Raw genomic sequence first — 12,521 nt, forward strand, 5'->3', positions numbered from 1 at the left:
CATCACTTTTGGAGGTTAGGATTTCAACATATGAATTTGGGCAGGGAGACACAAACATTCAGACCACAGCATGAATGCTCATTATAATAATTCTTTTCCTGTGTACTTAAAATCTGTATTATACAAGGCTAGGGGAAAACTGTGAGAGGAAAAAAAAGAAAGAGAAGTGCTGAAGCCAACTTCTCCGGTAACCAGTATGCAGGTGGGTTAAGTTGGGCAAAAGCCCTGAGCAGCACAAATGGTGAGAAACAAGGCCTAGCCCTCCATGCTTGACACAGTTTGTAGAGCAGAAGGTTGCCAGGCAGCCTAAGGGAGTGGGGGACAGGGTCGGAGAGGGCAGTGAAGGCACAGCTGTTCTGGCTCGCAGAGTCGACGGGCATGAGGGTGAAGTCCTTGGGCCAGTTCTTCTCCCCAGTCTCCCCCCGACACCCGGCCTGCCCAGAACAGAGGGGCTCAGGCCACAGAAAAAGAACCTCTGAAGAAGGAAGCAGGCTCCACAGGGAACCTGACGTTGCTCAAATTCAGTCCTGAGGCCAAGAGATTCCATGTGCCAGGCGCCAGGTCAGGTGTGGCCAGAGGCCGTGCCCATTTAACTACTTGTGCAGAGTAACAAAGTATAGATGCTCCAGTAATTCCTCAACTAAAGTAGAAATCTGAGAAAATGCAATCTCAAGTTCTCTGATCAAAATCTGGCCACATGGTAATTAATTCCCAGAGAAAACTGACAGTTAACTTACGGGTGAACGACTGAACATCAGGGACTGCCACGGACCAGAAACTTACTGCTCACTAGTCCCAATCTTAGCAAAAAAGGACAAAAGAAAACAGTACAAAATGAGATGTCACCTTCAGTTCTTGCAGCTTCTCTGAACTTGTGGTAAAGTGTCCAACGTGAGCCTGGACCCGCTCAAACCGCTTTAAATATTCTTGGTTTCGAGTACGAGCCTTCTTTTCTGATTCACATATTTCCTTCAGGTATTTCTTTAGTTTTACATACTTCAGCTTAACTCTAGAAGAATAAAAGCAGGTTTTTAAATGATGGAGTTAGACTTGAACAACTCTAAGGAGGAGAATTTAACAAAACTGTTAATGAGACAACGTATTCTAAGATATTTTACCCAAACGCTGCAGCCTAAAGGGCAGGATGCATATGCATTTTTAGAGAGGAAATTAATGCAGCGTCACTGAGGTATCACCTCTAGGCATAACTCTCCTGAGAAATGGATACCAGACCACATTACACCACTCACACGTAAAGATTTATATGGATTTCTTTCTCAAAATTAAGTGTGGTGTCAAGAGCCGTGTCTATGTGGCCCTTTTCAGATGAACAGCCCAATGGCATTCTTTTATGTGACAATTTCAAAACTACCTGCTCATATAGAAATAGAATCAGACTATGCACCACAATCCATAAACATTAAGAAATTTTGAAATTTAAAATGCCCCAAAAGTTCTCATTTAGATATTTAAAATTTTTTTAGAAACTGCAATAACATACTGTATTATGAAAATATTTTATAACAATATATGGATTGTCACTCTACTCAAATTGTGAAGAAACCTTTGGAGACTCTCATCCAAAATGCAGTATCAAAAGACACAGCGGGCAGCTAGAACTGTGCAGCCCCTCTCCCCTCATTACCAACACTGCTCCTCTCAGCTCTTTCTTCTTCACAAGTATTTAAGTCATAAGAGTACCTGGTATGTAGCATTTCCATTGTTGGCTCAATTAATTATTCAACATTCTCTCATCAAGCAAAAATAAGTTGAAAACTATAAAAATGTTCACCCTCAAAAACAGATTTGCAGAGACGCTGGAGATGTTAAAAATTAATCAACAACAGACCTTAAACTCCCACCTCTAAGCCAATAATTTTCAAGAAACTCTTTATTGTGCTAATAATTCTGTGCTTTGATCTTGGTTGGCTGTCCCCATTTTTCCTTCTGAACAAAAAACTCAGGATTGGGTGTACTGCTGCCTGTGCCTGCCGTTTCTGACACAAGTGACAGTAACAGAGGTGGAACCCGACATACTTTCCCACGCAGGCACTTGGGGAGGCTGCTGGCTGCGATCAGAGTCCACCTGGAGTGGGTACAATAGGAACCACGCCTTCTCCACCCAAAGTCTAGCTTCACTCCTGCCCTCACGTTAACCCTCGAAGCTGACCACATCAGCAAGTCATCCAGCCCTCCATGCAGTCATTCATACAGTCAGCACTCTGCATACGAAAGCCATGCAGCTTGGGACAACAGGGAAACAAAACTTAGATACACACAATATAGTGTGATGGCTGCTATGAGGGAAACTGCGAGGGACTCTTAAAGACTGGGCAATGTGACCTAGCTGAAGGGGCCCAGGAGGCCTTCCCAGTGGAAATTATTTTTCAGCTGAGACATGAAGGATGAATTAACAGTTAACCCAAAATTGGGGAAAGCAAGAGTGAGAAGATGAGGGGAAAACATTCCGGCAGAGGAGAGAGCATGTTGGAAAGCTCAGAGGCAATAAATAAGAATAACAGTGATACTGACAAAAAATGGTCATAAACAATAAATTATTGACTCTTACTCTGGGTCAGACCCTGCTTTAAGGCTCTATTAAGTTCTCATAACTATCTCCATCCCCATTTGACAGATGAAGAAACAGAGGCACAGAATACTGAAGTTACTGTCCCATGGTTGCCTGGCTAAGTGCTGGCAGGGCTGAGACTAAACAGAGACACCTGGCAAGAGAGTCTACCTGCTTCACTATACAAAACCTTGTCACGTTCCAGAAACCGAGGATTCAGTCCATACAGAATTTTAGGGAGAGGCTGGCAAGAGATGGTAATGATGAAAACTAAACAGGGGCAGATAATAGAGGCTCTGGTACACCACCACACCACCTCATCTCCTCCTGGCCCAGCTGTTCTTCCTGCAGCCATGGCTGCAGCAACCTGGCAGCACCTGCATCCGCCACCCCTGGTATCTTGCTTTCCCGGGGCTGCTTTTCTGAATTTGCAGCAGGGAAAGCCTGGAGGTGCGGAGGAGTTAACACCTCCTGGGATGGCCTCGACCAACGGGGGTCAGGAACCGATAGGTAAAGAGCCCCCTCTTCCTTGAGTGGACACTTGGGAGGAGCAGAGAGATGGAGCCGCAGGTGCCCACAGCAGTTACCAGCTCCTACTCCATTCTTCCCAGCCCTTTATGTGACCACTTCCTAAAATAAACGACCACCTACACACTAACCCTTGTCTCAGACTCTGCCTTCTGGGGGAACCAGGTTGAGGCAGCCATGTTAGACGGTTTGGATTTTATCCTACGGGCAAAGAAAGCATATTTTTAGCAAACCATACCCTCTGTCTTCCAGGAAACAAGAGACTGAGAGAGGGGAACAAATTCAGCCAGCCGAAGCTTGGTGAAGGTTCCCATTGGTCTCTCGTCTCACCCGGCCTACCACCATTATGCCGGGAAGCCACCCGAGAACAGGCTGTAGGAAGAGTCTATGCCCTGTCTTCTGTCCCTATAGTCAGGGGCTAGAAAAATGGCAACTGCCACGATCCCCTCAGACTTGGGCCCACTTCTGAGGCCACAGCATCCACATCACTGCTATTTCTTCCACTGTCTTGCTGACTCTTCCTGTCTCTTTTGGAGCCGCTAGAAACACATGGCTGTCTACTCTGAGGTAGCTTTGGAAGTATGGACACTAAACAAAGCGAAAGAATAATTTTGAAGATGAGGAAACATGGACCTGATGGGTGCTTTGGTTTTAAAGTATTCTTGGCTTCTCTCTCTTCTGGATGAGATGTTTTCATTTCTCACTCGTACTATGAAGTGGATACGTCACAAACTTAACTCTATCACAGCCAGAAAACTTTCCTATGAATAATATTGGAGGTTACACCATATATTTGGCTTAAGGATAAAGTTCAGTTTCCTTAAAATATAATTAAAAATATTAAAAGTTTGCTCTTAATGTTAAAGTAGCCTAAAAAGGATAATATGTATATTATCCACTGCTCAGAATAATTTTAACAGTCATTGTCATACACCCATGAACAAATGAGACACCACGTAACCCTGCCTACAACAGTTTGTTGAAAGGTCAGCTATAATAATTATGACTTAATCATTCACAGATTCAATGTGTTTAAATTGTGACCAAAAAGATAAGTAAGACTATAATGTGTCTTATTCTTAAGTTTTTTCAGCAAAAGATTCCTGAAATAACACAAATATCAAATAATGAAAATACAATAATTTTTATCTTATACTTTGATCAAATTTATTCTTACACTTAATAGTGATTATATTAAATTGCAGTGTTTACTTGAAACGATTACACATTAGAAATAAGGAACGGCAACAGGACTACAACTATGGTATTTGTAACACATATTGATATTAGGGTTAAATTTTGATTAATATAGGCAAATTGGTTTTAAAACTTTGTCATATCTTACCTATATGTATCAGATTGATTATATTCATAGAGTTTCCCTTCCAGGTCCAATCTCTTCTTTTCACTATAATACAGAAAGAAAATATTTTATGAATAAATTACACTGATCAGTAACAGGCAGGCAGATTTAGAACACGATCTCCTTTGTGAGAATGCTTCTCTGGTCTAAGAAGCAGAAAATGTCAGCTGCATTTGAAACTCAAGACACAAAAGTCCTTAGCAGTCACTAGGGAAGCAAAAAGGACACCAATATGAAGCAAAAAGAACAAGATTCTCGAAGTAAATGGGGAAACGTAGTGAGAAAAGGCTGGGAAGCAGGTTCATTCATTCAGCAAGTATTATTTACTGAGTGCAGTGGTGAGCCAGGCTCTGCTCTAGGTGAAGACTGACCAGGTAAATGAGCCAACGAAGGTCCCTGCCCTCAGGCAGTGACATTCAAGGGGGAAGGGCAGACAATAAACAAGATAAATATGCAAAATACAACATGGCCAGCATCTCTGAGAACAATGGGGGTTCCACACACAAGGCTTCCATAAATCCATCCTGGACTGAAGGCTGGGGGCTCGCTCTGCTCCCAACCAGACAGGCCTGGGCAGGGCCACGTGGCTGAGTTAGGAAGAGATCTCTGAGAAGCAGACTTGGCCTCACTCACATCTGGGGGAGACCAGGTCCCCTGACACCACTACTTGGAACTGAAGGCATTTCCTTTTATAACTTGATAACATCGCCATGATTCGTCACTGATTGCTAGTCCCCGGAGGTACCGCCAGTAAAGACTTAGCTTGTGATGTTCAGGTAAGTGCTGGCAGGAAGCTAGAGGACAGAGCTGACATGCCCACCCGCACACCCAGCCTGGGCAAGAAGCAGGGGAAACTGGGCAGCAGAAAAGGTGGCAGCAGCCAAAACCAAGGGGCTAGAGGGTAAAACTGCTGAACAGGAAGCCATCCCAGTCTCAAAAAGAGCCCTTGGAGGTTTAACTACAGATGGCTCTGCTCAAAGACCACCAAAGTACAAGCTTCAACGGAAGTCAAACTGGTAATCTAAGTTAACATTAATTAACCAAGGCCGAAAGAGAAATCACATAATGTCTAAGAGAAAAATGCTAAAAAAAAAAAAAAGACTGTGAATCAAAGGAGTCCAGCAGAGGATGGGCGCTCAGGCTGGCCTCCTGAGGGAAAGGGCCGAGGCCACGTCCACTTGGGAGCCCTTAATTATTAGCTTCCGTTTTCCTTCAGTCGTTTTTTTCCTTTAAAAAAAACCCCCAAAGTTACACTGTTAGCTATATTATAGGTTCAGTAAATTTTTCTCCTTAGTGTAATCTAGAATGGAAACCACTATTTAACCAAAATTCTTTTACAGGGAAAATGGTGTCCAAAATCCAAACACCTAGTCTTTGCTTGGGGAACACAATCCATTCCTTGGTTGGGGTGTGCCTATGTTTAAACAAGAAAAAAATTACAGAATCACAAATTTTTAAATTAGTAGCTTCACAAAGATCTTTACTTTCTCATTAAGAAGACTGGACTTGGAAGAGAAGTGAAGGAAATGTGATATAACTGCTTCCCTGTTAGAAATATTTATTCCCCTTCTAAGGTTTCATGATCAATATGATAATGAAGAGTGATTGACCGGACAGTGTAAGCAATTTGCCGTTAAATTAGGGGGACAGAAAGACCCTTAAATGCAGTTGTGACCTTGCCCCTGATGTCATGCTTCACTTCTGTGGTATTCCTGCCAAGAAAACATGATCATTGTCTGGTCGTGAGGAACCATCAGACAGACCCAGCTTGAGGATCACCCTCTGGGATGAGAGCTTTATTCTATGAAACCGTCAGGAACACGAAAGACAGGGTAGGACGGGGGAATGGTTCCAGACTGGGAGAGAATGGGGAGAAATGGCAACACGGGTTCACAGGTGGGTCCTGGACCAGAAAAGAAAAAAGTGTTAGGAGAGTCGGTGAACTGTGACTGGGGCCTGTGGACTGGTGTATCAATGTTAGTTTCCTGATTAGAAGGGTTACATAGCGATCATGTAAGGGACATCATATCTGCAATTCTCAAATGGTTCAAAGAAGTCTCATGCTTTTACACAGACAGGCAGAGAGACAGACAGAAAGGGAAAAAGAAAATGATAAAATGTTAAGGAGTTGAGGAATCTGGGTGAGGGGAATATTCGAGGTCTTTGTCCTATTCTTGCAACTTTTCTGTAAGCTTGAACTTTTTTCAAAATAATTTTAAAAATTCGCCCATGACCTCGAACGAAAAAGGACCACCATCTTTATGGGAATCCATCACCTCCCAAGCAGAAAGTTCTTTTCAATAATGAATGTAAAACTTCCTTGTTCCTGCTCTGTCTTCAGTACATACAGACGTCCACTGGTCATACTTCTCTACTGCGACCCTTCAAACACTGAAAAATCACAAACACCTCTTGGCCTTCTAATTCCAGGCAAAATGATGCTGATCTCATTAACTCTTCTTCACAGGCCCATTTTCTAAACACATCCAAGCTGCAGTGCCCCCAACACTGACTTTCATATCTATTTTACATTCAAGACTTAAAATAAGATATTTACCCCAATAAAAAGCCAGAGAAAGGCTTATTGGGAGGATCATCTTAGAACTGCTGCATCTTAAATCTCTATTTCAGAATCTTTAAACACCCAGCCCTAAGATGTGTATCCATAGGCCCCGGTTTCAATCACCTGCACCTCTGACCTGGACCTTTCAAAGTTTTACACAGCTGGGTGGTCCTTAAAGTACAGCCACAGGGTTTAGTTTTCTCCTTGTAAGCTGCTTATTATTCTATTTTTGTCTCAATACCATCTTCAACTTTACTCAACTAATATCTCAGCATCAATTTCTGGACTATTATGATATCTCACTCTGAATCAATATTGGCATTGAAAAAACTGGGGCTGGTTAATGGGCCTTTTCAAGGGATGTTTTTATATAATTGTAAGAGTCGATTCCACTTTCATGTTACTACCATGCTTGTGGCACTAAACACACTGTAACGAGTCACTCCATCAGGCTCTTTTAGATTCAGTGACTGGCTTTTGCCATGATGCAGAGAAAACACTGCATACAAAAAAGAAAAAATTCAGAATATAAAATTACATCTATGTGTGAGTATGGCTAAGACAATTTGGGTTAGAAATACACCACTTCCAAGCGGAGGGCCCAGTTATTAGACCAGCCAACATTGCAATAACCCCACCTCTAAGAGGACTGAGAAAGGGCAAGTTGTTTTTCTCTACCATTCCCAGGACATTTTCAGACTGACAAATCAGCTGTGACTACACAGGGTTGCAGCCTTTAAAATGACTCTAGAGTTTTAAGGAAAAAAAGGTCCTTATGGTCACGGGGATTGGTCAAACAAACAAACAGGTACATACAAACACTCAGATGGGATACAGACGATAATATTCATTGCTTGTTGCTTTGCAAAACTAACAGCTTTCAACTTTTTTTTACTTTAAGGCTCATTGCTCTACTAGAGATAAAAATCTGTGGCCTTACTTTACATAATATTCAAGGCCCCTCATTTCTGGTGATGAAGGCAGGTCAGGGGAGCTGAATGACCAGCTCAAGGTCACACAACTGTTGGAGGACTAGAACCTAGGTTTCCACAGTTGTCCTGCAGTTTTCTTTGTATCCGAAGTTATTTGCCTCTGTACTTATTAACTATGCATTAGAGTTAGTTATGGACTTTTAAAATGAAAAATGAATACACACAGTAACAAATTTGTACTGACTTAAAACTGAAACAAACCTCCAAATGCAGAACCATCAATAGGCTGTAAAATTTGACTCAAATTCCTTATATAATTTCAACAGCCTCACCTTGTTTAACAGTGAAAGCATTAAGTGTTAGACATAAAATAACGTGAGTAATAATCATTACACAGAAATTATACCATAAGGACTATAAACAGCCAGGTGTTCCTAGCACAGGAAGCAAAAATGATAACTCACAATTCACTTAGTTTTTTTTTAAAACACGCCATTTGAACCAGTAACATTTTAAAATTAGAACTTGGGTTAAGAAATACAGATAACTAAAGGCCTGGGGTAACTAAGCCACTCTTTTAGCAGAACACAGAGCACTTTAAGTGTACCAAAGCACAGAGCACTGTCTTGTCTCTTAATGAAGGCACTGCAGGAAGTGATTTTTTTTTTTTTAAGTTGGAGGTGAGGTGAGTGGGTGGGTGAGTAGTGGTAGGTCAGAAAGAAAACAGGATGTAGAGAAGGGTTCAGAGGTAAATACAGTGAGAATGATTAAGGAGGCCTCTTGTAGATGCTCTATAAATATTTAACAAGAATTAAATCTAGCATAGGTTGAATATAATTCCTTTTCAAAACCAGTAACTTCTGCCTTTACCTTCCATGTAATTATTGCCATTTTAGAATCATCACACACAGCTCTCTTCACTAAAATGATTTTGTAACTTTTAACACTCATTAAACGTTGTTTATCAAGAGATCCAAAAATCTATTTCCTTTCTTGTCAACTAATGAGATTTCCAACTCCAATTAATTTAGCAGCTGAATAATAGTTTCAACAACCTATCTTTTATGTAGTTATTTATAGTAAATTGCTTTATAATTTTCTCTCTTTATGTGATCAAGCTGCTTCTCAGTGGTTCTCATCTTTCATGTCTTAATCAAGGTATCATGAACCCTCTGAAAGCTGGACTTCGCCCGCTGTAAATGTCATCCCTTCTCTGGAAATCTGGCCCCACAAAAAAAGTCCCCTGCATTTAAACAGGGCACATGTTTGACGAACACACACACTCACTCTCCCGCCTGCGCTCCTGGACCTGTCATCACTGATGCAGCGCAGCTGTCCGGGTGGGATGACAATGTGAAAAGCCCGGGAGGGGGCGTGTGGAAGGGGACTAGAGAAATTCACCGGGCTGGATTGAGAGTGACAGGCAGGAGACGGCCGCTCTCACTTCTGGGCACATTCAGTGACACGCCGCACGCTCCCGCGGGATACTGCCCATAAGGAGGTGTCTCTGGTACGTCCTCCAGGCCCCTCCGGGAGCTCGAGGTGGGGCGTCGCAGGACTGGACACGGGCCCAGGGGAACCGCGGGCGGGGGCAGCGGGAAGGAACAGGGTGCAGGTCTCCGGCGGACCCTCGGGCCGGCCGACTCCCCGCCCCCGCCCCGGGTAGGCCGTACCTGTCCCGCAGCCCGTGCTGGAGGCGGCCCAGCCTTTCGTAGTAGTCGGGGCTCGCCAGGGGCGCGGACGGCGCGGAGGCCCGGTGCATTCCGCCGCCGCAACCACTCCTCACAGCCTGCGGGCGGCCGGCCGGTGCCCGGGTTGTCCGAGGCAACGGCCCCACCATGCACCGCGGGTAGACACTGCGCCCCGACGCCGCACGGGGTGGGGCGGGGCGCCGTGGAGGGGCGGGGGCACGGGGCCGTGAGGGGTGGGGCAACTTCCTGGGGTCATGGAGCCATGGAGGGGCGGGGAGGAGGCGGGGCAGACGGCTAGGAGGGGCGGGGCGCCATGGGAGAGGGCGGGGTGCACGCCGGCGACGAAGAGGCGGTGTTGCGACTAAGTGCTCAGGCCTCTTTGCTTCGAGACTGGTGTCTTCCCGTACCCTAACCGTTCGGAGTTCTCGTGGGAGAGGCCCTGGCCCTCCTTCGGGCGGGGCCCTTCTCTGAGGGCCAGGTCTGAAGCCGACCCCGTGGTCCCCGCCCCCTGGGTAGAGGATGGGGGCTGGGCGGGAGTAATCACGTGATCATTTTTGTCTTTGGCATCAAACTGCTTTAACTTTACCAGGTGCATTCTCTGCTTCCTTCCCTTCTTCCCAGTATTTGCTGAGTGCTGGGCACAGTGCTGTTTGTTTTCCTACCGGCGCTTAAAAGCAAAACAAAACACAAAAAAGACAAAATCCTCAGTCCTAAGCAGCTATGCTCAACCCTGATAGTAGACCCCGTTACTTGAAAGCCCGTGCTGACCCTGAGGCTGTGGCTAAGGCTGCAGGTCACATTGCTGGCTGGTGAAGCGGGGGAAGTTGCCAGCAAGTTGCTTGCAAAGCTGACATTTGTGCAGACAGAGCTTGGTGGACAAACGCCCTGTACAATACTTCATCAGGGACTCTGGAGCCCGCTGCCTGAGCTCCAATCGCTTCTTCTACTGCCCAAATGTGTGACCACGTACAAATCACCCTCTTTACCCCCAGGGTTCCTCGTATGTAAAACTGGGAGGCTGTTACTACAGGACCCACCTATGTCGTTTCTATAATGATGAGATTCATTCATGTGTGTAAGTGTTTAGAAGGGGTCCCAGCACATAGGAAGAAGCATCAGTTTTTATCATCATCATCATCACCAACTTGGGGGAAAAGCTTTCTGAAGAACCATAACTGTATTCTAAAACCCACAGGGCAGGAAAAAAGAAACTATAGAATTTCTTTAGTCCCTTATTCTTCACTTCTTTTGTTTTTTCGCTGTCATTAATTTCACTTACTTGTGTGACAAACTAGGAAATAGATCATCAGCAAGAGAGATGGGCCATTCAAAGGTCTGCAGTGTAAAATGATGATGTTATCCAGCCTTCTCTTCACATTTGCTAGGTCCAGGGCAAGAGGATGAATGGAGACCCTCATGCCATCTGTCGAAATATTAAACAATTTTAAATCAAGATGACAAATTGTAGATAAAGTATGGTCCCTCCTACCTTGACCAATGTGCCTTCATAAAAGGGGAGAATTGATACAGGGGAATTTAGTTCTCTGACTCCTTAACCAGCCTTACCGGCCCCCATCCCAGTATCCCTCTCCCCCATACCAGTCCACAAGTCCTAGCTCTGTCCTCATCCCCACCTCAGCCTCTTCTTGGCCACTTCTCAGGCTGAAGGGTAAGCACACCAGTGATGGTCACCCTAGCAAGAAGGACCCAGGAAAGAGGTCTTTAAAGGCCTTGGAAAGGAGCTTAGGCCCCTTTGACCAGGGGATGTCAGGGTGATGGACACCTGGAGTGTGTCCTAGAAGGACGTGTGTGTGTGTGTGTGTGTGTGTGTGTGTGTGTGTGACCTCCAGGCAGGCATGTCCCCTGGCCCTGGGGCCTCCTTGCCTTGTATGGAGTGGCATGGCCAGACAAAGTCCAGAACAGGCTCTGTAACATATAGAAGCCCAGGTAGGGCCTCTTGCCTGAATCTAAGGGTAGTACTGATGTTACTTTTATTTAGTTGTTATATCACATTATACCAAGTTGATCCCGTGGTAGTGAGCAAAGATTTGCTTACTGATTTTAGTGCAAACAGTATTTTACTACAACCCTGGCCAAAAAAATGCATGTATGGCGATATTTTATTTAGGACCATCCCTACCCATATTAGTTTTTTAAGGAAAAAAATCCCCAATTAATATAACTAATTATTTTCAGCAAATACACAGAGTAAGCAGATGAGGCAGTCATTTAGCATCCCAAATTTTTATTCGGCCATTTTAGGAGAGTCTAAAATTAAATATAATTAAGCAGTAAATAGATAATTCAAAATAATTATAATCTGCATTCTTTGGTTGATTTATTAATGACATATGGCAAATCTAGATGCAGGATCCATTTATTAACAGTAACACCTAGCAAATTAAATGAATATTTCTAGAGTATTTATGCTAAAATTATGCATTCTCAATGGTGACAGACTTTTAATAAATTCAGAGTTCTTCACTTTGAAAGCTTAATTTGCTGGTGCACTCTCCTTTAACATTGTTCTTAAATTCCCTTATATTAGCAGAGCTGATTTCTGTAAGCAGCTCTGCTTTCAGCTCACATGGACCACAGGCCATCAAGTCTTCCTAGATGGGCAAGGTTTCTTTTAAGCCAAAGAATGTCTTAGCTGGAAGTTAGTTAAGGAATGTAGTCTCACTCCCTTATTTTTTAGAGGAGAAAAAGGGTTCAGGGCAGACAAGGGACTTGGCTAAGGTCATACAACCAGTCATTTGTGTAACATTAATGAGCCTAGTTCCAAAGATAGGTCCCTAATAGCCACATTAAGGAAACACCAAGAAAAGCCAATGTTTCATCCCGGTAGTCATATGGATCTTAGGGTGACCCCTAT

General features: G+C 44.0%; 1 protein-coding gene across 6 annotated transcripts in view; it reads right to left on the reverse strand.

The window, feature by feature from the left end:
* The window catches only part of KIZ (kizuna centrosomal protein), a 112,627-nt gene extending 102,783 nt beyond the window's left edge, over positions 1–9,844 (reverse strand). For 3 of the 6 annotated variants that reach the window (XM_082360545.1, XM_082360543.1, XM_082360546.1), the window contains exons 1-3: positions 9,629–9,844; positions 4,443–4,505; positions 847–1,009 (exon numbers count right to left, since the gene is read on the reverse strand). In XM_082360545.1, the coding sequence (XP_082216671.1) occupies positions 847–1,009; positions 4,443–4,505; positions 9,629–9,795 (393 nt within the window). In that variant the 5' untranslated portion in view covers positions 9,796–9,844. Of the gene's footprint in view, positions 1–846; positions 1,010–4,442; positions 4,506–9,628 lie in introns of those variants that run through there. The other 3 variants (XM_082360544.1, XM_082360542.1, XM_082360547.1) reach the window with 2 other exon arrangements.
* Positions 9,845–12,521: the final 2,677 nt, after the last annotated feature.

Source organism: Balaenoptera borealis (genome assembly GCF_965194805.1).
Source record: "Balaenoptera borealis genome assembly, chromosome: 16".
Taxonomy (NCBI): domain Eukaryota; kingdom Metazoa; phylum Chordata; class Mammalia; order Artiodactyla; family Balaenopteridae; genus Balaenoptera; species Balaenoptera borealis.